This window comes from Microsporum canis, genomic scaffold (assembly GCF_000151145.1).
Source record: "Microsporum canis CBS 113480 supercont1.1 genomic scaffold, whole genome shotgun sequence".
Lineage (NCBI taxonomy): Eukaryota > Fungi > Ascomycota > Eurotiomycetes > Onygenales > Arthrodermataceae > Microsporum > Microsporum canis.
In genome coordinates this window covers 287,334-312,832 of record NW_003299169.1, presented here as the reverse complement: position 1 = coordinate 312,832, position 25,499 = coordinate 287,334, and the positions used below count along the sequence as shown (strand labels likewise).

At 45.5% G+C, this 25,499-nt stretch overlaps 8 protein-coding genes across 8 annotated transcripts; 5 read left to right on the top strand and 3 right to left on the bottom strand.

Moving 5' to 3' along the window:
• Positions 1-175: 175 nt before the first annotated feature.
• On the top strand, positions 176-4,284 carry MCYG_00120 (cation-transporting ATPase 4; the record flags this gene model as incomplete). The annotated part of the gene is made up of 4 exons (XM_002849970.1): positions 176-203; positions 275-3,558; positions 3,628-3,764; positions 3,819-4,284. 4 exons carry the CDS (start codon positions 176-178, stop codon positions 4,282-4,284), a joined length of 3,915 nt encoding a protein of 1,304 aa, XP_002850016.1.
• Positions 4,285-5,637: 1,353 nt separating this feature from the next.
• On the bottom strand, positions 5,638-7,182 carry MCYG_00119 (conserved hypothetical protein; the record flags this gene model as incomplete). The annotated part of the gene is made up of 3 exons (XM_002849969.1): positions 5,638-6,241; positions 6,346-6,713; positions 6,988-7,182. 3 exons carry the CDS (start codon positions 7,180-7,182, stop codon positions 5,638-5,640), a joined length of 1,167 nt encoding a protein of 388 aa, XP_002850015.1.
• A 1,506-nt stretch (positions 7,183-8,688) lies between these two features.
• MCYG_00118 (choline transport protein) lies at positions 8,689-10,537 on the top strand (the record flags this gene model as incomplete). The annotated part of the gene is made up of 6 exons (XM_002849968.1): positions 8,689-8,754; positions 8,823-8,893; positions 8,969-9,165; positions 9,231-9,608; positions 9,670-10,007; positions 10,070-10,537. 6 exons carry the CDS (start codon positions 8,689-8,691, stop codon positions 10,535-10,537), a joined length of 1,518 nt encoding a protein of 505 aa, XP_002850014.1.
• A 449-nt stretch (positions 10,538-10,986) lies between these two features.
• MCYG_00117 (het-c) lies at positions 10,987-11,818 on the bottom strand (the record flags this gene model as incomplete). Its single annotated transcript, XM_002849967.1, has 4 exons — positions 10,987-11,294; positions 11,367-11,466; positions 11,541-11,599; positions 11,668-11,818. 4 exons carry the CDS (start codon positions 11,816-11,818, stop codon positions 10,987-10,989), a joined length of 618 nt encoding a protein of 205 aa, XP_002850013.1.
• A 97-nt stretch (positions 11,819-11,915) lies between these two features.
• On the top strand, positions 11,916-15,401 carry MCYG_00116 (PH domain-containing protein; the record flags this gene model as incomplete). The annotated part of the gene is made up of 3 exons (XM_002849966.1): positions 11,916-12,507; positions 12,564-15,109; positions 15,390-15,401. The coding sequence occupies 3 exons, from the start codon at positions 11,916-11,918 to the stop codon at positions 15,399-15,401; spliced, it is 3,150 nt and encodes a 1,049-aa protein (XP_002850012.1).
• A 519-nt stretch (positions 15,402-15,920) lies between these two features.
• On the bottom strand, positions 15,921-16,865 carry MCYG_00115 (conserved hypothetical protein; the record flags this gene model as incomplete). The annotated part of the gene is made up of 2 exons (XM_002849965.1): positions 15,921-16,311; positions 16,372-16,865. The coding sequence occupies 2 exons, from the start codon at positions 16,863-16,865 to the stop codon at positions 15,921-15,923; spliced, it is 885 nt and encodes a 294-aa protein (XP_002850011.1).
• Positions 16,866-18,069: 1,204 nt separating this feature from the next.
• MCYG_00114 (uncharacterized protein) lies at positions 18,070-18,375 on the top strand (the record flags this gene model as incomplete). The annotated part of the gene is made up of 1 exon (XM_002849964.1): positions 18,070-18,375. The coding sequence occupies one exon, from the start codon at positions 18,070-18,072 to the stop codon at positions 18,373-18,375; it is 306 nt and encodes a 101-aa protein (XP_002850010.1).
• A 3,884-nt stretch (positions 18,376-22,259) lies between these two features.
• MCYG_00113 (MACRO domain-containing protein 1) lies at positions 22,260-23,376 on the top strand (the record flags this gene model as incomplete). The annotated part of the gene is made up of 2 exons (XM_002849963.1): positions 22,260-22,903; positions 23,001-23,376. The coding sequence occupies 2 exons, from the start codon at positions 22,260-22,262 to the stop codon at positions 23,374-23,376; spliced, it is 1,020 nt and encodes a 339-aa protein (XP_002850009.1).
• Positions 23,377-25,499: the final 2,123 nt, after the last annotated feature.

The window sequence follows — 25,499 nt, the reverse complement described above, 5'->3', positions numbered from 1 at the left end:
GGAGCAAGCTATTTTTTCTATTGATTTGGCCTCAACCTCCTTTCTCGCGCTTGACACACGGTGCCCTCGAGAGCTTGATGTGGATATAGTTGACCTGTCCCGATTTTTCCTTTATCTTCTATTTCCTGGCCGTTAACAGATATTTTAATGTAATTTATTTGTTCCGCAGTAACACATGTCAGCTCGAGTCAACCGTCATGTGAGTCTGTACTGGGTGGAAATAAACCAGCAAAGTGGCTAGCTAACGGTTCGCTTTGCAGGTCTAAACTTATAGATAACCCGCAGATTCAATCTGCGGCCCTCCGGAATCCTTTACCCGTTCAATTCCGCGTCTACGTTTGGCCCTTTACGATAGTATGGCCGGTTTTTCTTGCCTTCTACCTTTCCCCTGAACGATATGAGACATATATCCAGGCCCCCGAGTGGGCTGCCTTGTGGACCGGATCTATTGCTACCGTGCAAGCTCTATTATGGCTGATGACGAAATGGAATATTAATATTGACGCTCTCTTCACAACTATATCAGCTCAATCTGTTGCCGATGCACAGCTTATCAAAATCATCCCTGCCGCAAACGCTGGTTCCGCAGAGATTTGCAGGCTGGTAAAGGATCAAGTTGGAGGAACCGAAGTCGTTTCATTTCTGTTCCAAAAAAGACGCTTCCGCTACAATCCTGAAAAGGGGTGCTTTACCCCACTACAGTATGTTCTCGACGCTCAGCCAAAGCCAACTCTCGGATATTTCCAGGAATCCCGTGGTCTCACATCAACTACTCAAATTGAGAGCGTCCAACAACATTATGGAGATAACACCTTCGACATTCCTGTGCCTACCTTTGTAGAACTCTTCAAGGAACATGCAGTCGCTCCATTTTTTGTTTTCCAGGTGTTTTGTGTTGGTCTCTGGCTTCTGGATGAATACTGGTACTATTCGCTATTCACATTGGTTATGTTGGTGATCTTTGAAAGTACCGTGGTATGGCAGAGACAGAGAACTCTAACGGAATTCCGAGGCATGAGTATTAAGCCATACGACGTCTGGGTCTTCAGAGATAACCAATGGGTGGAAGTCAGTAGTGAGAAACTTCTTCCAGGTGACCTAGTGTCAGTGAACCGGACCAAAGATGACAGTGGAGTTCCGTGCGATATACTACTCGTATGGGGGAGTGCCATTGTCAACGAAGCCATGCTTTCCGGAGAAAGTACCCCTTTACTCAAGGATTCCATCCAGTTAAGGCCGGCGAATGACCGGATTGAACCGGAAGGCCTCGATAAGAATTCATTCTTATATGGTGGTACCAAAGTCTTGCAAATTACCCATCCGAATTCACAAGCTGGATCAGACAGTGCTTATAAACCTTTAAACGGCGCCCCTACTGCCCCTGATAATGGTGCTCTTGGAATAGTCATTCGCACTGGATTCGAAACTAGCCAGGGTAGTCTTGTGCGAACAATGATTTATTCCACGGAGCCTGTCTCCGCAAACAATGTGGAAGCATTCATGTTTATTCTCTTCTTGTTGATATTTGCCATTGCAGCCTCCTGGTATGTTTGGGTGGAAGGCGTTGCTCAAGACCGAAAACGATCCAAGCTGCTACTCGACTGTGTTTTGATCATTACCAGTGTCGTACCCCCTGAGCTTCCAATGGAGTTGAGTCTTGCGGTCAATACTAGTCTTGCAGCTCTCAGCAAGTTTGCAATCTTTTGTACCGAACCGTTCAGAATTCCATATGCGGGACGGGTTGATATTGCCTGCTTCGATAAGACCGGAACCCTGACTGGAGAGGATCTTGTTGTGGAGGGAATTGCAGGCTTAACCCTTGGCCAGGCAGGGGCTCCTACAGATAAATATGGCGCACATACAACCGTCACCAAAGTTACTGATGTTCATGATAATACCACCCTAGTTCTTGCCACTGCACATGCATTAGTCAAATTAGATGAAGGCGAAATTGTTGGTGACCCAATGGAGAAGGCAACTCTCACTTCGCTCGGATGGACCCTTGGCCAAAATGACACCTTGACTAGCAAAGCAGGGTCTGCTGGGAGGGCGGGAGACAATTTCCTCGAATCCGTCAACATTAAACGACGGTTCCAGTTCTCATCTGCATTGAAACGCCAAAGTACGGTGGCAATTGTCAATACTTTCGACAAACGTTCATCTAAACGATCTAAAGCTACCTTTGTTGGTGTCAAGGGGGCCCCAGAAACCATCAGTACCATGCTTGTGTCCACTCCTCCATACTATGAAGAAACCTTTAAACACTTCACTCGCAACGGTGCAAGGGTTCTTGCGTTAGCGTACAAAGTCCTCTCAGATACAGAACTAGGACAGGGACGTATCAACAGCCTGAAACGCGAAGACGTCGAGGCAGAACTGCACTTCGCCGGATTCCTTGTGCTCCAATGCCCACTAAAAGATGATGCGATTAAAGCCGTCCGAATGCTTAACGAGAGTAGTCACAGGGTTGTGATGATTACCGGAGATAACCCTCTGACTGCTGTCCACGTAGCAAAGAAAGTGGAAATTATTGACCGGGAGGTCCTTATTCTCGATGCCCCCGAACACGATACCAGTGGCACGAAGGTCGTATGGCGAAGTGTTGACGATAAATTCAGCGTTGAAGTTGACCCTACTAAACCAATTGATCCCTCCATCCTTGCTGAGAAGGACCTCTGCGTTACTGGATACGCACTAGGAAAGTTCAGAGACCAACCGGCTCTTCTTGATTTGATCCGATACACTTGGGTATATTCTCGAGTGTCTCCTAAACAAAAGGAAGAGATTTTGCTCGCCATGAATGAAGCTGGATACACTACTCTGATGTGTGGTGATGGAACCAACGATGTCGGAGCCCTTAAGCAGGCCCATATCGGTGTCGCTCTGCTCAATGGAACTCAAGAAGATCTTAATAAAATATCGGAGCACTTCAGAAATACAAAGATGAAGGAGATTTACGAAAAGCAGGTAGCGCTCATGCAAAGGTTCAATCAGCCAGCACCCCCCATTCCAGTCCATATTGCCCACTTGTACCCCCCGGGACCAAATAATCCTCACTATGAAACGGCCATGCTGCGCGAAGCCCAAAAGAAAATTACCACTGGAGCACCGCCTTCAGAAGCGAACGGCACGCCAACCACTGTTTCCCCTGGGGCTCAAGCACTGCAACAATCAGATGATAGCAACCTGACCCCCCAGCAGCGTAAACAAAAGCAAGCAACTCTTGCCGCTTCTTCTCTAGCCGACAGGCTAAGCTCATCCATGATGGAAGGATTGGATGAAGATGAGCCGCCAACTTTAAAACTTGGTGATGCATCTGTTGCCGCTCCATTCACAAGTAAACTAGCAAATGTCATTGCTATCCCGAACATTATCCGACAGGGGCGTTGCACTCTCGTTGCCACCATCCAGATGTATAAAATTCTCGCTTTGAATTGTCTGATCAGCGCCTATAGTCTGAGTGTGATTTATCTCGACGGTATTAAATTTGGAGATGGACAGGTCACGATCAGTGGAATGCTGATGAGCGTCTGTTTCTTCTCCATCTCTCGCGCGAAGGTAAGCTTCACGGATCTGCCCCCCCGACCCCCCCCCCCTCCATTACCTGCCTGCTTACAATACAAATAGGCTGTTGAAGGACTATCAAAAGAGCGGCCACAGCCGAATATCTTCAACATCTACATCATGGGATCAATTCTAGGCCAGTTTGCGATTCATATTGTTACACTAGTTTACATTTCACAATATGTATACTCCATTGAGCCGTAAGTTGCCTCGCTCACAATTCCTGAATATATGTTTAAGATATTCTAACTCAGATGCTCCAGACGCAAGGATAAGATTGATCTAGAAGGCGAATTCGAGCCGTCTCTTCTTAACAGCGCTGTTTACTTGCTACAACTTATTCAGCAAATTTCTACATTTTCAATCAACTACCAGGGCCGACCTTTCCGAGAGTCCATCCGTGAAAACCGCGCTATGTATTGGGGTCTTGTATTAACATCCGGTGTAGCACTCTCTTGCGCGACCGAATTTATCCCAGAACTCAACACGAAGCTCAGATTGGTTCCATTCGAGGCCGGTTTTAGAGCCAGACTTACATTGACCATGATCTTAGACTATGTCGGTTGTTGGCTTGTGGAGAATCTCCTGAAAAGCAACTTCAGTGATTATAAACCAAAGGCTATTGCTGTAAGGAGACCCGACCAGCTTGCCGCCGAAGAAAAGAGGAAAATGCAAGAAGAGGAGAAGGAAAAGCAAAAGGAAGCCGAAAAGAGCACATAGTTGCCACAGGAGCCTCCGGCTTCTTCCCCTTTTCCGTTACATTCTCCGGCCATCAGAATAGGTTCCTCAACGCGTCGAAAAAGGAATTGAAAGAAAAAGAAAGAAAACGATTCCTCGTGTTATCAGTGAAGGAAACGGAGAAGTAAATAATATGACAAGTATGGTTTTTAAAATGATTATTTATTGCATGTTTCATTGGGTTCTTTCGCATGTTATATCTCGTGAAATATAGTTGGTTTCTTTGTGTACCCAAGTTCCTAAGGGGTGGGGTGTGGGGCTCAGGATTTTGATAAAGGAGAGATAAATAAAGGAGCATTGAAATCACTCTATCATCGTCCAGCAAAGGTTATTTGGTTTTGGGAAAATACTATGTAATTGATGCTGCATACATAGTAAGGGCTTCTCATAAGGAGGCGCGCAGTAAACTTTAATAAACGCTACCTCCAAATGCACTGGTTAGTTCGCACGGCCTTACTTAGACGGCGGCAAGGGCGCATCTGTTAAGGACCTAGTTATCACAGTAGCCGATAGCTTCTGCGAGCAGGCGATATCAAGTTAGTATTGATCACATGTATATTTTCAGCCTTGTTTAGTTAATTACTATGGGGGTAGCTTTATTTATCAGCGCAGCTACCGTGTAACCCGATAGATAGCTATCAACCAGCTTCCTTTTTTTCATCACAGAGCTGGAAAAGGCAAATATCAGTTCCTGATCAGAACTCTCGAGGATAGTATAGCTCATGCCACGCCTTTTTTTTTTTTTTTTTTTTTGAAGGCAAATATATTGCCCACCAAGCGTCCTTCCATCACACGCGTACCTGACAGATGAATAGCACAAGATTTAAATTGAAATTGAAATGTGATAGACACAATAACGGGAAATGATATTGAATAGATCGTCCATTTAAAACGTTACACCGCTTAGGGAGAGGTTGTACCAGCCGGGCAAAGCCCCAGAGCCAATTGGCTGTAATATTCCTTCTGGCAAAGATAAAGTAAGAAAGCCCAAGAGACATATAGTCTCGTGCCTTTTCTTCAATATGTACATAAGGAAATAGATGTAGTACAAAGCTTGACAAATAGAAGATAAAACCCCCACCCAAGCCGGAAGCTGACTAGGAGAGCCAGATGCCCAATCCGCGTGTTCAATCCGGAGACTGTTAACGGTGGCTAATAAGGTGACTTGCCTCATCAGCATTGTTACTATGAGCTTTGGATAATGTAGCTGTTGTGCACCAGTACATTGGGCTGTTCGACTGAAACTCCGGGCCATCCGTCGGTGCAATAGAGGCTTGGTCATCACGAATTTAGTTCCGCAACAAAGAACCCTCGAGGATACACAAAGGGGATTCTTCACCCTCTTGTCAAGATGTCAAGACTTGAACTACGGTCAACTGGTTTGGGGGGAGTGATTCCTGGCAGCTCACTTCGTTCCCAAAGGAAATCCGGTAGTTTGAATATTGGGCTTTTGCGGCCGGATATTTTGGATTCGATGATGTTTCCATTGTCGAAATTTTCCGTTTTCCCGGTGGTGGATACCCCAAAGGTCGTATTTGGATGCAGGTGGTGTATAGCATGAGATTTTCCTGTATACAAAGGGATGGTCGGTGTCCCAGAGACGCTACCTCCAGAAGTTGAAGGCCGTGGTGTGCCTGCACCGTAGTTCTCTTTCGAATAAGACGTTTTTCCGGAACGCAGTTGGGATCCCGCGGTCACAGCTTTACTGCCTCCCGAAATTGACAGCTCATAGAATTCGTTAACCGTTCCAGCCATCAATCCAGTTCGAAGAACAGCCAACAGTCGTTTTAGATTTGGAATGCAGGTAGCCACAATTGAAACGCAAAGAATAGCTTGCATCCATATTGTCGGCATAACGGCCAACCAAGATTTCTCGTGTGTATTGGGAGAAAAATAGGATTTTGATATAGCTGTCATCACAATAGTGAAGGAAGGGACACTAGGAAGTACTTTCATGTTAGCCTGATGGACAAAATGCTTCCAATTTCAAGATACTGCTTGGATATGAGCGAAATCTTTATCTTTCCTCTTGATTCAGCTTACATTGTTCTTATGCCAAAAAGAGCAGCAATGGCCAGTCGTTTAGGCCGAGGAATTTGCACCTGAAACACAAAGAGAAACGGTAAAATGACCAGAGCAAAATCTGTAACCATGCTTCCTATGTTAAGGCCAACATGTAGCGCGTACTGATTGAGCCAACATTTGTCCCCCGAAATCCACGGTCGAGACAGTCCGCATTGCAAAGAAAGGGATATAATGCCGATCACACCCCAAATTCCCAGAACTCCGAGAAGAATACGGCACATCAACAGGATGTTCTTCAGCGGCTTAATCGAAATAAGAAGCAGGGTGATTGAGGCTTTTGAGCATGCTAACGAGGCGAGAGCGAGTATTTGGCTTATGTATATAAGCTATCCGGTGAAAACCTGGTTAACTAATGTTCGACCAACGCAAAACTAGAAAGAAAGGGGGGCATGTATCATTTCATACAATTTGGAACCCTTCCATTGGCATACCCTGAAGGGCGCTAGATTTCCGCCCTAACCCTCGCAAACAGGCAAAATTGATGCATATTCCCTCTGCAATTGACAAACACTTATTCCAGTCAGCGATGTTTGAACACTCCGTACAGGTAAACTAAGGCTTAGGGTATAAGTTCACCTAGCAAAGGGGGGATGTCCATACAGTAGCAAAAAGCAGAAACCAGTCACTCCATGCCAGTGTCCTGAGGACTCTAAACCGCGCAATAAGTGTTGTAGTGGCCACGGAGAAGGTAATAATCATGAACAGACAGGTAGACACGATGACCCACGGACTGTGGTTCTCGTGTGTAGGCTGTATAAAAGGCTGATAGAGCGGGTCTACATTTCGTTTAGACATCACGACCCATAGGACTGAAACGATAATTATATCAAGTATTCCGTGGTGCAGGGAACACAATTACTAAGTTAGCAATCACGGAGATGAAAAGCTGGATATATAACTATCGTTATTCAACGTCCGAATAAGACGATTCATTTGAGCCATTATCCCGCAACTCCTTGGTTTGCTTTCTTTGAAAATAGAGGTAAGCGACGTAGATCATCAGTCACGTAGATCCGATCAGATGTTCCAACAATGGAGTTGCATCCGTGCCTGAGCCGCGCGCTGCAGAACATTTCAACGACGACCAGGAGAGCATATCGACTGGTCATTTTGTGGTTTCCACCTTGTGGAATGTAACTTGGAATGTAACTCCGAATTAGGCACTTCTCTGCTCGTCTCCTACTCCTCTTCTTCCTGTCCTTGCGTTTCTATTTTTTCCCCCTTTCTCTCCTTTTTTGCTTCTTCTTGCGGGATGTCGGAGCTCAACTATCAAAATGTACCAGTTTCGTGGATGGGTGCAACTTAGGAGACTAGCATCGCACGCTAGAAGGCTTCAACGGCGCCACACTGGCAACCACCTTTGTTCTCTGGCCAAAGTGTCGACATGGGCATGGTTGCCATGGGTTTTGTTTTGTGTAGCAACCGGCCCCAAAGTTGGCTGGCGATCCCATTTGATATGCCTGGTTTGAAGCCAACCTGGAAGCAGCAGAGAGTCGCTCTGAAAGCCTTTGCCCCTGGCGTGGCGCTTCCAACAACTTTGGTAGGCTTTCCTTCTTTTCTTCTTCTTTCCGGTCTTCTGATCTTCTCGTTTCTATTCTGGGTTGTTTGCCCCTGAGCAGTTGAACTCAAGTCACGGAGGCCTTGATGTTAAACGGAAGTGATATGGCCGGGGTTTGCGCCACTTATATATATGCTCATTGTAGTCGACTATATTGATACACCAGGGGGAAGAAGCCGGGGATAAAACAAAAAAACGACTGTAGGGAAAAAGCAACCATGGGAATATCATGCAGGTCGCGTCTAGCCCGGGGGAAGACGATGTTACCAGTCGACTCACGACACTCCGTGCGATGGACCGAATTTCCATGTTTGACACCCTAACGAGAATGATATTATTTTTCTTTGTGATGTGAAAGAAAATGGATCACACAGCGTCAAGTCAAAAGTCAGCTCCCTTCTCCTTTTCCTCCGTACATTTCTCTCTCCCTCTCCCTCCCCCCCCCCCTTTTTTTTTATCTTATTCTATTCTCACGCTCTTTTCCTCTTGTCTATTATTGTTTTTGTCCTTCTAGAACGCTTTGCCGCGGTAGATATTCCCCAGGGAAAAACCAGCAGTGTTCTCGTCTGATATCCTCTCTTTTTTTTGCTTATTTGGTTTTTCAAGGCCATTCTAACGGGCCCGTTTGGATAGTTCTCTGTCTGAGGATGGACGGAAGTAGCCTCACTTCCTTGGACAAGAAGGGTGCTTATTGCCTGAGGCCATATGGAGGTTCTTTAGAGAAGAATATCAAACAGAAAACGATGGCTGAGCCAGGCTCACCGGCTGCTGGTAGCAACCAAGCCTCAGCAGACCAGTCGAAGGTGAAGGTATTTCAATTCTCCCTTTTTATATACTATATACCCAAGACACACTGGCTAACACAGTCACCTGTTAGCAACTTTTCAACTTCACCCAAATTTTCTTCTTCTCCCTGACATTCATGTCCAGTTGGGAGACGATGGGGCTGTATGTCTTCCCATAATTAAATATCATGCATGATATTTGCATAACTGACCCACCGCCATGGCTGCTTTTCTCTAGAAATCTAACTGCAGTCTTTACCAATGGTGGCCCTCGAGCTCTGGCTTGGGGGATTATTGTCGTCATCGCCGGTGGACTGGCACAGTCTGCTTCGATGGCAGAGATGGCTTCCATGCAGCCCATTGCTGGTGCTCAGTACCACTGGACCCATTATCTCGCTCCTCAGAAACATAAGAAATTTATCACTTGGATGCAAGGTATGATAAACTCTTGATAACTATAATATATCAAGACCATTTCTCATAAACTCCTGAACATATAGGTTGGATAACCTGGTTTGCATGGGTGTCCCTCCTTGCTGGCGTGGCCAACACTACAGCCAATATGATTCAAGGCCTAGTCACCGTGAACTATCCTACCTATGAACCCGAAAGGTGGCATCTTACATTCATTATTTTTGCTATGCTAATAATCGAAGGATTGATGAACATGTACACCTTTTGGCTAATCCCGTGGATTGAGTTACTGGCCGGGATCCTCCATGTGGTTCTGTTTATAGTCTTTGTCGTTGTTCTGGTCTCAATGGCCCCCCGACATACCGCTGGATGGGTTTTTGGGGACCATACCTCTTCCTCAGGATGGAACAATGATTTCATTTCATGGAACCTAGGTTTACTTACACCTACCTGGGGCTTTGTGGGTGAGATATTCTTACTCCTCACGAATATATCAAGCCGGATACTAACGAATGTGTATATAAGGGTTTGACGGAGCCGTTCACATGAGCGAGGAAGTTCGTCGGGCAAAGCAGGCTGTTCCCAGATCTATGGTCTGGACCGTTGCAACAAATGGGATTCTTGCATACTCGATAATCATCACTATCCTTTTCACCATGGGCCCAATCGACGGTGCTCTGAAATCAAATTTCCCCATTATCGAGATTTGTCGGCAAGCTACCGGCTCCGTGAGGGCAGCAACCGCTATGGTTAGCGGATTGCTTATTATTTCACTCGCCGTTAATCTTGCTAGCATTGCGTCAACATCACGTCTTACTTGGGCATGGTCTCGTGACGGTGGCCTCCCAACTTGGTTCTCAACTGTAAGTAATCACTTGTGGTAATAAATGATGTAACCCTCGGTACTAACCATACCCCCTATTAGATTGATAAAAGGCATTGTGTCCCCGTTCGTGCCGTCTGGCTTTCTATTGGAGTGGTTATGGTACTCGCATGTCTCAATATAGCGAGCACTACAGCTTTCGGTGCATTTATTGCCCTCTCTTCCATCGGATTGTTCAGCTCCTATTTTATTGCCATTGGATGTATGGTATTTGCGCGGTTCTCTCGAGACTGCCCCTTGGAATTAGGAGAGTGGAACTTGGGTAGATATGGCCTTGCTGTCAACATTTTTGCAATGGTTTATACTGCATATGTGACAATCTGGCTACCTTTCCCCTCACTACTGCCAGTTACGGCACAGAATATGAACTACTCCTTGCCAATTTTTGCATTTAGCACGCTATCTGCTATGTTATATTGGTTCTTAAGAGGTAAGAAGCATTGGGGTGGTTTGAACAAGGAGGTCATTCGATTGGTTGTAGAGCGAGGCGAACTGAGCTTGATCAGTTGAAAAACACTTTCTTCCACTTTATCCATTTTTATTTCCTCTCTGTCACAGCCGTTGACGGCCGTCTACATTTCTGATTGTTTATTTTACGTGGAGTTTTATAACACCTTCGGACAGAGCTTTAGGGGTTTCTTACCTTACTTTATCCTGTTATGTTATCAAGTACATATTATCCAGAAACTAAAGAGGAAGTATCTGCACGATTTATTCAGCCATTGATACTTGTAAGCCATGACAATTCAATGAAAACGAAAGCCTGTGCAGTACACTTCAGAGACTTACACCCGGTATTACTTGTTTAAAGTAAGAGGCATAGCGAGCTCGTTCCTATAGGTAAAGGTCTTCATTTGTATATTATGTTCGGGTAAATATCATGAAGGCTTTTTAACAAGTACTCTTTTATCTCCGGTATAAAAGAGGGAGAAGATTTAGGCTAAGATAAATGAATGTCTTTACCATTTACACTCTTTCCTTGCCAAGAACTCATTCAAAATGGTTACTATTTTCTCCAAGGCAGCGATTTCGGCTCTCATTGCGGCATGAACTTGTTGCTCGTCTTTCCCCAACTTCGCATAAAAGTCTTTCCTATACGGAGTTGCTGACATAGCACCACTGAAGATAGGTTTCACCACGAAACTATGATGCGGCTTTAAGGTGTTTGTATATGCCTCTCGGAAGGAGGTTGACAGCTCGTCACTATCCGAAGCAAGATTCTTGCTGAAAGCCTGGGCAGTGAAATCAAGGCCGCTATGTTTTGTTCCTTTGTAAGCAAGTTTGTTTATAAAAACTTCTTAAGGCTTCAGGCATAGTTACCGGATAAGCCAGACCATACCCTCGGTGGCTTTGTGCTGTTTTGCCTTCAGTTCGTTGGTAACAAGGGCTTGGAGGGTTTCGGACTCTGCTGGGGCAGCAAGTTGGCGGTCTCGGATTTTCTACAGCAAAAGGACATTTATCATCAGCACCTTACTATAGAAGATATTTCCTGGGAATGAGACCAAGAGCACACCTTGATGTTGCCCAGCAAGTCGTTCTTAACGGGGGTGAAAGCGACAGAACCAAGGATATCTGCAGTCAGAGAAAAACGGTACTAGTTAGTATATCTGTATGGGAATCTCAAGTGGCGGCAGAGCTACCAAATAGCTTAACCAGAGACTCCGCAGCTTCAAGGAACTCCGTGGTTGAGATAGCATTATCACTGGACTCGTCGATGGGCACGTCCTTGAAGGACCTCTTCATGGTGTCAAGCCATGTGCCGCCCTCGGGGGCTACAGAAGTAGAAGCCATGGCTGCTGAGGGTATTTTTGGTGAAAGCTTGTGTGATAATAGCTAATCCTCTCTGATATCTGCAGAGAGTTGTTCAAAGAGGACATGTAAACATGAAATGTCAACCTCTCCCTCCCCTTTTGCCCTTTTGGCGGGGCGTTTAAATTTCCAAGACAATGATTTATATTACGTCAGCAGGGGATCCGCAAACACTGCAAACTTGGATGGAAGCTCGGACCATCCCATGTTTGACGCCTTACGTCATAATGGAAAACCTAAAATCCAAAACAGAAAAGACCTTATTTTCATGTCTGCTTTGTCCGACTTCACAGCAATCCACGTCAGTTGGAACGAATATCGTCATGCTAGCCTCCAATGCCTCTCAGAAATTACCGTAACCCTTTCCTCTCCGGAAGATAAGGCCGTCCGATCGTTAATGGGGAAATGGATTCCGCTGGTCCACCTGGCGAAAGGCAGGTTCCAACTGTTAGCTCTTGGCCCCCAACCCAAGAGAACCACGACGGCTTGGAATGCAGTTCATTCACAGCCCAGAAATTGGTATGGAGCTCCCCGAGTTCGAATAGTTGATTTGATCCTAATCATTCGGGAGGGCAGCAACACGCATCGCCTGACCACCTGCATATCACAAATCGACGCTTCTTTATCGGGCCATTACCTAAGGGCTGGGGACAAAATCGTCGAAGAAATTGGTATAAATCATGCCTCGGGATCAGAGATTATTCGTCTCGTAACCAAACCTTTTCAGCCGACACATCTGTCGGGTACCAACGTCAATCCACTCAGTTCATGGGCGCATCTGCTCTTACAAGATTCCGACCGAGCTTCCCACAGCCCGATGATGTTGAGGCGGAAGACGAAGACAGCCAAACTCTACAAGAGCCTGTAGGGAACGATAGAACTGCCGGAGAATCTTCGGGGGGCGGCCGTGTGGACCCCAGGATAATCAAATCTATAGATGTTGCTCGAGAGGTCCAACGTCAGGATGAGGATGCCGAGGATGTGGCACACTATGGACTTTCTCATCCAAATATAAAGCGCATACAAGGCCAATCGAGGCCTCGAAATAGCCCTATTGCAACAAATTCTAGCCCCGTTGTACGCATGTCATCAGATGACAATGTCCCCGAAGCTTACTTCACCGCTCCCGACATCGAAACCCAATCAACCAGACCCGAAGTCGACACTCTAGCAGGAACGAAAACCAAATCGCAAGAACTAAGGAATCCTGAAGGTGGCGAATTTCCAAGTTCCTCTTCATTGCCATATAGAAATAGCTATGCAACCACTACTGGTGCATCGGCTATATCAACTGCTGATGGTGCAGTAGTAGGAATTGACACTGGGTCACAATCATCCTTAATATCTCATAATAAGCAGCCATCTGCTACCTCGGGTCGCCGTAGGAAGATAAAAACCCAGTCGCAAGAATTGCAACCTCAAGAACCCCGTGGAGAAATCGATCAGACCGAAGCCGAATTGGCTAACTCCCAACAAGATCATGGACTTATTGGGCGTGTTATTTCCGACAGAGTTCGCTTTGGGGTAGAAGAGAGGCTTGACCATGGGCAGCGTCGGCTACAGGGCCATTTGGGCCTATCTAGCGACTCTAGGTCAAGTAGAAGACAAAAACGCCAAGCTCGCCAAAATGGAGAGGTCCTAAGAGCAGAGAAGATGTTGGTTCGTATTGACGTTACAGCACAAACAGTACCCAATTTTTATAATGATAATGCTAGCCTCAAGATAGAGACACGACCAGTGGAAAATTGGAGGGAATATCTTGTTGTTTGCCGGCAAGGTTACGATGAACAAACTCCATATCTTCTTCAATTCTACAAAACACGCGTGATACCACAGATCCAAGGTACCAAAATGAAGAAGAAATATGTTCATGAAGTGAGGCTTATCCAAGGGCAGGCCAATGTAAACCTCTTTTCCTCCCTGGATAAGACAGTTGTTGTCTGGCACCCTACTAAGACGAATGGTACTCGTATATTCATTATGAGGGCCCGGGCTGCCGCACATTCAGTGGAATGGTATACCTTCATCCGGAAGACTTTGGGCTGGAAACAACCCTCTAGCTTATTTGTTCACGCCCCTGACCTTGGTGTCTCTCTTGTTCTACAAAATCCTTTTGTACACCTTGCAAAAGATAAATACGACGAGAATGAAGGTTCTCTTAATACAATGGGCGAAGAACAGGCAGTGTCTACTGGAATAATACGTACCTGTATGGAATCACTGTCTGAATGTGCTGAGTGGTCCCAGATTCTTGATGTCTGGAAGAGATCCGAAAAAGTTGGATTAGCATGGAGGCGGTATGACCGAATAGAGTGGATTCAGGGAGGAAATGAAGAGAGAATGTATGGAACGATGGCAATGAGAACTTCACATGACTTGGAGCTACGCCCGAAACGGCATTATCCAACCTACACTGCCGTGGAATCATGCGAAGCACCGATGGAAGAGCCCTCCCCAATTGAAGGGTTCTTGATTCTCCTCACATCCCAACAAGGTACCCACCGACGTTGGGGCAAGGATTTCTCTAAACGCCTATATTTTTACAGTGAAGACCAATACCTTTGCTTCTGCAAACCAACAAAGGCATCTACTCCCCACGCTCCGAAGCTTCCCACTGTACTCAACACCCATTCTTCTACGGCTTCTGAAACTATTAGGGGCTCACCAGTTATGTACGAAGTTGACCCATATCCGGTTCAAGATGGAAAGATTTCATGGTTATGCAGCGGCAATAACAACAAGTCATACGCTAAGTACCGTGATCAGATTGCGTTCGCAGAAAATCGACGTAATACCAACAACCTTAGCCAAGCAGAAGGTTATGTCAATCTGTGCCGAGTGTCTGAAATAAAGGCTTTGTCGAACGTAGAAAATATGGAACATCAGAATAATAATGATGATAATTCTGGTGAAACCCGGGGCCAGGTCAGAAACAGCCATGTCAACGGTAGTTTCTCGGGTACTGCCAGTGACAATATCTTTGAGCTTATACTTGACGATGGAATGGTGGTTAGATTGCGAGCGTATAACAATCGAACCCGTGATGCTTGGATTTGCAGGATGGGCCAATTGGCTACATACTGGAAGTCTCGGACGAAGGCCGATATCAATACCTTGAAATCAGTTCGGCAGCACAATTTGGAAAGGCTTGATATAGATGAAGAGCAGGAGTCAGTTATTGGACAGTTTGCACAAAAGTGGGAGGTAGCACGGGCAGAGGCCTCTCCTGAGCTGTTTAATGTTTGTGGCCCCTCTGGATGCCGGGCAATCAAGGTATGTCCTGGACCACTTACACTATTCTCTCCAAGATTAACGCGTTGACATTATATTAGAGATCTGGTCACCTCTACCGTAAACCTCGCAGACGCGGTTCATTTTCACAATGCAGCGTCATCCTTGTTGAAGGCCAGCTGCTCATCTTCCAAGGTTCGGTTAGGGCATTTTCAGGGGAACAGATACCACACACTCATCAGTCTAGACAAACCGTCCTCGATTTACGTGATTGTTATCTGTATAGTGGTATTATTACTAGTTCTGACTTACTATACCACAGTCAGACATTTAACAACAACCACCCAAGCCACAACTCAACGCCACGTATATATCTATCAGACGGCTGGACATCTGCTGATGAAGATACAGCAACAACTTTTGTTATTTGGAACAGTACCCGCAAAGTATTTTTCCATGGAGAGGAAGAAAGGGCAGGTAAAGAGAAGAAGCGAAAATGGAGGCATGTTTCTCGTCTCGGGACATCAGGGAGATCAATAGTATTCAAGGCTCGAAGTAGAGCAGAGCGAGATTTGTGGGTTTTGGCTATTGAAACGGAAATCGACAGGCTGCAACAGCAGGAGGATATGAGGATCGTGCCAGAAAAATGACCAAATATGCGTCCCACCTCCCCGAGCCTTATCTTTATCAGAGCATATTAGTTTATAGAGGGCATTTTGGTATGATTCCGGTTGTCATATTGCAATTATCGGTAACTTGAGCGTTTAATAGGAGCGATTGCGTTTGTATATTGTATATTCGCCATCATATAATTATCTTATAAAAATATTGAAACATAGGCCCGTTACAACAATTAGTTGGTATTAGGATCGTAAACAGTAACCGCATCTTTCTTAACCCTCATTCTTTGGCTCTTTCCGTGGTCTCCTCCACTCTCGACAAGGTCGTCTTCATTTTCCCACTCCCACCATTTTAAAGTCCTCCACTTTCGCCGTAGGACACACATGACCTGACCCTTTATCATGCCCATTGATATAGGTCCATAGGTGTTGCTGTCGAAAGATAGGTCAGGGTCAGTAGCATCACCTTCGACCCAAACGTGATTCCAAGGTACAAGTTGGGTTTTCTGGCCCCTCTCACCGGTCTTGGGCGGTCGTGTAGTGACAATGTCCCCTGGAAGCGCTATGATACGTTTCACGGAAAGTTTACTCGGTTCGGTGGTGGAATTAGATCCGCGTAATGATCTAAATAAATATTAGTTAGCACCAATTATATGAAAGATGGGTAAATAGGAGAATACTAACGGAAATACCACCACCATACCCCTCTGTAAATGCAGCTTCGTGGCATATGTGACATCAACCAACACCATCTCACTATCGATATTGTCCACATTGTAACCCTTATTCAAATACGGCGACATAGATGCGCCACTAATCCATTTCACATCCAAAACATGTTCGCGGAAGACGATAAAGAGGGCTAATCCTTGGATCGTAATGAGGATCGTGCCGAGTGCTGCATTTCTGCCAAAGAAGTATCTCGGCCCGCCGGCGTTATGCTTATTGCTCCGGCCATCATATTTGGACTTTGAGCAATTGTAGCTGGATGAATAGGCAGAACTGTGCTTATGTTTGAGATTGGGCGTGGACGGGGGAGATTGAGGTCTTAAAGGAGTGGTGTTCGAATGCGATAGCACTGGCGAGAGATAACAGCCACCAATGTTTATTTTTCCGAGGGTCGATCGAGGAAGACGAGTGGCCGATGGTATAAAAAATCTATTTAATAAAGATAACATGAGTATAAGAATGTCCCCTGTCCCGAGGGGTTATTGTTATTATATTTTCATGCTCTTTGACGTTCATGTTATAAGCCTTTTGCGAGATAGTTTCAATCTGAAGTTGCAGATCTGATAAGATAATAAGTCTTGGCATAGCTAGTTCTGGAACTTAGATCCGAACGACAGAATATCAAGTTGACAGTTCTACGTTGCTACGAGATGCCATTGATGGCTATAATACCACAGAAATAAAGATTACTACAACAGTATAGGCTAACTAGTGCTATTGTGATGGTTGTAAAGGTCAAGGCTACAATAGCAGAGGATATTTCCTCAATACCCCATTTGCTACTGTTATATCAGAGCATCATATATCAACCTTGAATACATTTAGTATAGCAGAAGAACACTATTTCTGCTGCTCAGTCCCGACCAAGAGACTTATTATATCCACCATCACGTAAGCTATACAGCTTCTTGTTATTCAGAAACAAAAAAAGACTCTTATGCTCTTTACTCCACTCCTCCCCCTCTCTAAGTGCTTTTATACTCGGGTACTACGCCAGTCCTGGCTTACAGCCTATATGGATATCCTAGGCACTCTCTTCATTACACTCTCTATTATACCATTCTAACTCCAGAATATATAATGATATATTACCTAACTTGGAGTGGTGAATACTAAGGCTTTAACTAGCGTCAACGCGTGTGAATATGAGTAACATCTGCATGTTTATCCCTCTTCTATAGGTTAACCCTATAGGTATATTTATTTGATCATATATGCTAACCAATTTTGTTATATAGTTAAACTATTACTAATGGCCTACATTCATGGACAAGATCACAAATCTGGGGAGGTTACACTTATGAGTCTCTCCACGGAAACTCTGTGTATGGTTGCTGCAGAGCTGGATGCAATAGATCTAAGCTAGGTTATTCGCTTTAACAAGAGTCTTCATGCAGCAATCATACCATTTTTATACCCAAGCCTTACTTATGGCCGAAGATTGGTTATATCTCACCTGCCCAGTACGCGTATAAAGCCCCGGTAACTTTTTGGGATACTACCCCTGTGACTCGCATACATGTCACCCATACACCTCTCGAGCGGGTTGTTCTGATGAACCAAGTCAGCACCATTAATCGAATGGTTAGACACAGTTTGAATCCACATATTTTCGCAGAACTACAATTTGCAAGAGCTATAGAGTTGGCAGCTATGGCTGGTAATGCCCCTGCTCTCAAGGCCATTGCCGATACTCGCACATGGAAATGGCCGAAAGGGCAATGGGACTGCTATCTGGTGCATCGGGCAGCGTTTAACGATTACGTTGATGCTGTTCAGGTTTTGCTCGATTCAGACTGTCCCATTGATAAGAGAGACGACCGCAATATGACTGCTCTTGCAGTTGCCGCAGTTCGTAATAAGGCAGCAACAGCAAAGCTTCTTCTGGAGAAAGGCGCGAGCAGAGCCAAGCTTAGCCGTGATGTTCGACTTGCTCCGTCTACTCTTCTTGAAGAATAGTAACACGTTACTGTTGGTGGGGAAGACCGCCACCAGGTGGAAGATATGTATGATATTCCAACGAGATTATTTATTTACTTGTATTTTTATTATATCTAAGGCTCATAACTAATTATATCAACCTAGCACCTTTTCCAAGGTTATACTCTATATGAGGATAATCGGTTTCTACAATGCCCTACGCTTGATGATTTGCATATTTCTTGATTCAATACCATATCTATATGCAAAACCCTTCTACTCCTTTCTAAACCTCCTCCCCTCTCCACAAGCAGGATGGCGAGAAGATTCATGCAGTCCGATGGCGTTCAGTTATGAAAGTTAAATTGCCTCCCCCTCTTCGTCTGTGTTCTGTCGATAGATAACCAAAACCAACGAATCGACTATCGTTTGTTCGAGCATACGACATTGGGCTATGCCTGCAGCCAACAAAGAAGAGGTAGAAAAGGGAAAAAAAGGATGCAAGATCTCGATCAACTCTCCGAGTGAAGACTTGTGCACAATCGAGGATCGTCCAGCCGATCCAACCTCGGGATGTACCCCCGCCTTTTTTCGTTCCTTTTTCCCCCTTGATAGAAAAGAAATATAATATTCTTCAGCCTGAAGGATGGTGTACAACTTACAATCTGGCCTGGATCGAAATATATACGCTCCATACTATGTAGTATAGCTCTGAAGTTTACTTCGCGGTAGGGTGGTCGCCAACACACTGCAGACTTCGGGAAGTATAGTAATCACTATCCAAAACCGTATCGAACTGCACTATTTGCTTTTGCTCTCACACACAAGCAATTATTGCTAGGTATCCATCGAATCCATCGAATGTAAGTCATACTCCGGTCGAATGATGAGCAAGCGCCCCATAGCTAGAAGATGGCCCAGAACAAATATTATGACAGTGGCCACCCTGTCTTCCTCTTTGAATATTCATAAAAAACAAGGGTGATCATAAAAGATTGTGCTTTGATCCTCAACACTGGCTTCAGGGAGCGGGTAAGCCAGCGTACGCTTGGAGCTGTTCTTTTGATGATGGTATTGAGCCACAATCGATAATCCCATCCTCAAACAAAAAAGAAAATATACTGTCCCAAGCGATAGCAGCAAGCATAATGCATGTAACAAACCAGATCAGGCGCCGTGTAACTTCATAATTGCATAGGGAGAGCGCTGAAGGGAAATGATAGAATAATCCAACTCCGTACGTACTTATGTGATCTTCTTGCATTTTTGCTGGGATTAGCATCTTTCAACTGAGGGAGCCGCATCCATGTATACTTCATGAGGATGACGGATTCTTTTTTCCGCGCTTGGATTGTCCAAACTGATAGTGTCAAGGAGCCTGGAAACCTCTTCACCGCCCATGAGTCTGTGCAAATGGTTCCCCGGATTCTTTTTTGCGGCCTGGGGGAGGGGAGGCGGCAGGCGAGGTATTATTGACGCTGGAGCAAAAAGAAGGCGCCAGTTCGGTCGAGGGTTGTGATGCAGCATAACATTGGACAAGGGGATTTGGCCCCCTTGTCGCCTCCTTGCTGTGTAATGTATCATTACAACCATAGATCGGTTGGTTGGCAGCTTTCTTGCGGCTGTGAAGGCGTGCCGCCTCAGCTGAATGCAGCCCTGAAGCACACAGCAGCTGATGTGGTGGGACAAAAATCGTTCGGGACGCCTGGGAGAGAAACCCAGGAAATCCGAATCCCAGGTTTGGAGGATCATGAAACATTTTTGGGGCAAGTCTTTCGCCTTGTCATGCAGCTAAACTTCCGACATGGCATCTTCATGGTCTCCTGTATGTATATGGTCAAACCCAGTCTTTACGTTTACATATGACACGGACAGATTGATACAACCAGACCCTGTACACGTAAGAATTCGGGATGGCCGAGTCAAGTAGAGAGAGCCGGCTTCTCTGTTAAAAAAATATAAAAAATTGCAAGCTGCCACACCACTCCAACCAGGCCTCGGTTGATACGGAGCGAGAGAGGTAGCAGACATGAAAACATTGGGGAAATGAGTGCGGGTTGGAGGTAAGTCAACATCGACCTGCCTTGAGAAGACTAGCTGCAAATCTTGACCTGTAGCCGGCGACTTAACAGCCCTGTAAGAGAAAGGAACCCGCCACTCCATCGACGACAGCCAGATTTGCTTAATAGTTGTGCAAACCAATGATGAAACGAGGACACCTACCAGAACGATCAGAGAAACCGTGTCAACGGATACCGCCAACAAACAATAGGCGATGGTCTTTTAAGATCTCCACCAGCTTGAGAAGCTAGAAAATCCCAAAGTCTGAATTCCTCGGGAGAGTTGGAAGCATGTGTTAAAAGGGACAGAAAAGAAAAGGGGGTTAATATCTGATTCGAGCAAGTTGAATCGACAACTGGCAGAGTCAAAAACCAAAAAACAAAAAAAAAAAAAAAGAAGTATATGTCCCCAGTGATAACATATATGAAGTGTCCTCTATATGAAGCACTCCTGCTTTGGGAAAGTATTCCCTAGCCTGGACTCACACGGGTCAGACCAACCTTCGATCGGGTGCTTTAGTCGAATATCAGTCTCAGCTGGCAAGTTTGGTCGAGCAACGCCCCCAAAGAAGGAATTCTGGAAAGAGGCTTTCCCGCATACGTCGAATGGCCTGAGCAGAATCGTTAGTCCTGGAACGCCTTGCCGGTAGGTCTAGCCGGAGGAAGAAAGAGAGGTCATATAACTGGATAGAGATATAGCTTACCTGATTTATTATCAGGGAATGGCCCATATTCTCCACTTGGTTTGGCCTGGAGGCGCCCTTAGTTGTTCGTAGAATGCCACCCTATACACGCCCTGCCACCTCACCCTTGCAAGCGAGTCGTCTTGTTTTTTTTTTTCTTTTCCCGGAGATGAAGAAGACGAAGCGCTAGACCTTGGTGTCAACGGTTCGTTCTAACTTTCGGGAGACGATGTATATAAACGACTTTTCCAGCCACGCATCGCGATCCACAAGCCAGACAGTGGGTCGTTTTTGTGGGGGATTTGACTCCTAGTATGTATACATATGAGTGTTATATATGTATTTTTTCCCTCTTTTAGTATCTCTTTTTTTCATTTGTTTCTTTCTCTGTTATAGGTCTGTGTATATATGTTGTATACGTCAGAAAAGGGGTTCGATGCTTACCTTTTGTTATGCATAGCTGGCCGTTTGATATTGCGGTGAAAGGACAGGGTTTTAGATGATGAATAAAAGCTTCTTCACGGTGACTTTCGTGAGATCCATCAGATCTGCCCTGCCAGTGAAACAATACTATGTCTGTATACTTAGTTACATTATATTTCCGGGAAGTCTGTGGTTGAAGCAAGCTGTCTTACAGGTCTGATATGCACCTCATCCGTGTATAAACAGACAAAAAAGCCGAGGTTCTCCTGAGGGGCCGTCTGTCACAGCCTGCTACAGCTCACCCCCTGAGATCTCTTCCCGCTCTTTTGTTCTTTTGTGTCTTCCATCTTTATCTTCTTCTTATTATGTATTTATATAGAATCGTATGTAAATATTGTTATATTTCGGTGATACGAAAAGCCGTTCCGTTATGTCGATCACGTGATAGCTTCAACCCCCACAAGAGCTTCGAAGCTTCCAAAGTGATGAAGATGAAGCTTCAGAATAAACAAAAGAACAACCAGGAAGAGGCAGACAGAGGAAGAAGAGGAAGACACAACAAGATAGCCAGCAGATGCTAAGATACGAGAAATACATGGAGTGAATGGCTCTGTGCTGCTGATATTCGTCTGCTCTTGAATACAAACGTCATAACTTGTCTAGAATTGTTCTGCCTACAAACAGCTATCCGTGAACTTCTCAGCAATAGACAAAAGAAAAAAAGAAAGAGAGAAAGATAGCAGCAAGAAGAGAGATCATGGCGTCTGGTATTCTCCCACTGGGAGAAATCCCTACCCTGTCTCTGCTCTATCGCCTCAGACATCTTACAGCTGCGGCTACCCCGCAAATCTCTACTGCTTCACAGCGATTCAACGATATCATCAGCCATGTAACTCATGATATCACCCGGCTAGAAGTCGACTGTATCGTTAATGCTGCGAACGAATCCCTCCTCGGTGGCGGCGGCGTCGATGGTGCTATCCATCGAGCCGCAGGCCCAAACCTGCTGCGTGAGTGTCGTACACTTGACGGATGCCAGACGGGTGATGCCAAGATCACCGATGCCTATCGATTGCCATGCAAGAAGGTCGTTCATGCTGTGGGACCGGTATATGTGATGGAGAGATTTCGTGGAGGTGGTCGGGGTGACGTGCGTAGGCCAGAGATGCTGCTGAGAGGCTGCTATCAACGCAGCCTGGAACTTGCAGTTGCAAGCGGAGCCAAGAGCATCGCCTTTTCGTCGATCAGCACCGGAGTCTATGGCTATCCCAGCGTCGAGGCAGCCGCCGTGGCGATCAAGGTGGTTAGGGAGTTCCTCGAGTCCCATCCCGAGTCATTGGAGAGGGTCATCTTCTGCACCTTTGAAAGAAAAGATGTCAAGGCATATGATATGCTCCTTCCGTACGTATATATAGTCTACCTTTCTTTTTAACTTGCTCCACCGTGGGTAATGAACCCAAGAAAGAAACCAGCTAATATGCTTAATTTGCCTCTATAGGCAATATTTCCCTCCCACTGCGCAAGATCTTCCACCTTCTTCAACCACCAGGGAAGAGACAAAAACCGAAGTAGGAGGTCCACACGCCCCAGAGATCCTCGCCGCCAGTCTTCCTGATGCGCCAACATCTGAACCGGTGACTCAGGCTGGCGGTTCCACAGCAAAGAAGGCCAAGTTGTCTCCTGATAATAGCACTATCACAGCCCGAGATCTCGAAGATGACGATGATTGGGAAAAGGTGGACCAACCAGTGAACACCAAGGAGAATCTCGAGGACGATCCGGTGGAAGTTGACAACGGTCCAACCGCGGCAGATGTCCAGAGCGTCTCCAGCGCTGCCGATCTTGAATCCTCCCATGAAGGGAAATTCAGGTAAACCAATTCCTGACAATTGACAGGCCTGAAAGGTTTGCTTTTTCTGACTGTCTTTTTCCTTTTTTTTTCTCTCAATATTCTATTCAGGACACCACCCTTGTACAGAGTACTTCTAGCCAGTTAAACCCCCTCGTTCGTCTTTTTTCTTTCCCGCCTTTTCTTTTCTTTTCTTTTCTTTGCTTTCCCTCCTGTCTAATGTGATATGATACAATGCAGTCAATGTACTCTGGAGTCGGGTTTGGCTTAGGGATACCGGGCTGACTGGAGCATAGCTTGCTATCTGATAAAAACGAAAAAAAAAAATATATATATGCGTGTTTCCCAATACAGACATCGAAGGCAAAACTGACAATTTTTTTTTCTTTTCCCTTCTCATTGCGTCAATCCAACCCATGCTGTTCCGGCTAGTCAGGGGCAAGCATAGCCTAAATCTCCTCCACTGTTGCTCCCCCAAGAGGATCTTCACGCCATGAAACGGCCGGGCCACCCTGCATCCTCACATATATGTACGCATTATCTGATAACTATCAAGGTCCGAAAGTCCGGCCGGAAGGTTGAAGCGGCGCAGAGTCGATGGCTGGGCGCTGCTCAGTCCATTATATTGTGCAATTATTGTCTATAATACGGAGCATACTTGTGATACCCATCGATCGTTCGATATCCATGGAACGGGGTCTCTTTGTTTTAGAGCGCCATCTCTCTCTTCTCTTTTTCCCCCTCTCCCTGTGCAGATGTCGATTTATTGATTTCCCATCTATAAGCTAGGAGATATAACAGATACCACAGTCATGACCGGAGAGCCAAGCTGAACAGGGAACCCCACGCAGAGCAGGCCTGTGCAGAATGAAAACAATGAAAAGAAAAGAAAAAAGAAGACTATCAATCATGCTTCGGGGATTTTTCTCCTCTTAGGCCTTAATGGAGTAAGGCTATTTACTATCAGTGTTAACCAATTCTTATCTAATGATAATAGATAATAATCTGCGCAGAGAGAGAGAAGAAACAGGGCAAATTTATTTTTTTACGGTTTTATGAATCAGAAGTTATGGTTTTCGTTTTCGTTTTGAAGATTGAGATGAGATACGATTCGCAGGGATTGCAAAGTTGCAAATCCCGATCATCGGATGGTGATACCGAGGGGAGCCAGAGCAGGATGATATAGCACAGGAATAACAATATTATTCCCTACTTTTTTTTTTAGCGATTGTAGGCCCAATCCTAAATCGGTTTAATGACGATGCACTGCCCCAGGGAAGACTTGCCCCCTTTTCTCGGGTTTCTCCCTCCAAAACGAGAACGAGGCAGTGGAAAGTCGAGAAGAAAGGAAGAGAAGTGAAAGAGAGATGCCAACAGGTCTTGCAAATCCCGAGAACAACGGTCTTTTTATATTATATAAGTGGCCTCGAAGCGTCTGACGTGATTGGGTTGGGAACGGTTCTGCAGCATCCCTCTTCCCCGTCCCCTGCTTGCGCGGTAGGCGCCCCTATTAGGGAAATTTTTTTCCTTTTCATGCTTACTCCTTTTTTTAAACTTGGCTGTGCATGTGGTTTCCCCATGTCTAGCTTCGAGTCTTTGAAAGAACCAGGGAACACGAGACGGGATGGGGATTCTGCATCAACCTAATCTAGGTTACGTGACGGTATTGGTGGTCAGAGGAACGATGCGATGCAGGAGGGGGGATTAAGGAGACGCAACTGAGGATGCAGTGTGGCAGTTGAGAAGGCGTGATGCTCTACGGAGTATATATGTGCGGGTTCTATGCTTTATGCGAGAACACAAGAGAAGAAAGCCCTAGACCTTCGGTGCAGTAAGATAAGAAGGGAGGCGCTGCGGCTGCTAGCAAATGAGCAGATAGTCACTGTATCGACTCGAGAAAGCTTGGAAGCTAACATCTTACATCTTGCATGAAATCTGTCTTGTTCCATCACACCAACAGGGATGAAGACCATGTCAGAAACATGTGGGAAAGGCGAAAGATGGGAGATTGCATCCCATCGTTCGTATAATTTAAATGGTTGGAAAGAGGCTATTTTGTTTGTAAAATCAAGATTTCCATACTCGTGGCTGGCTTGAACATATAACGTAAGTGTATTGGCATAACTTGCCTCGGGGGATGGAAACCGT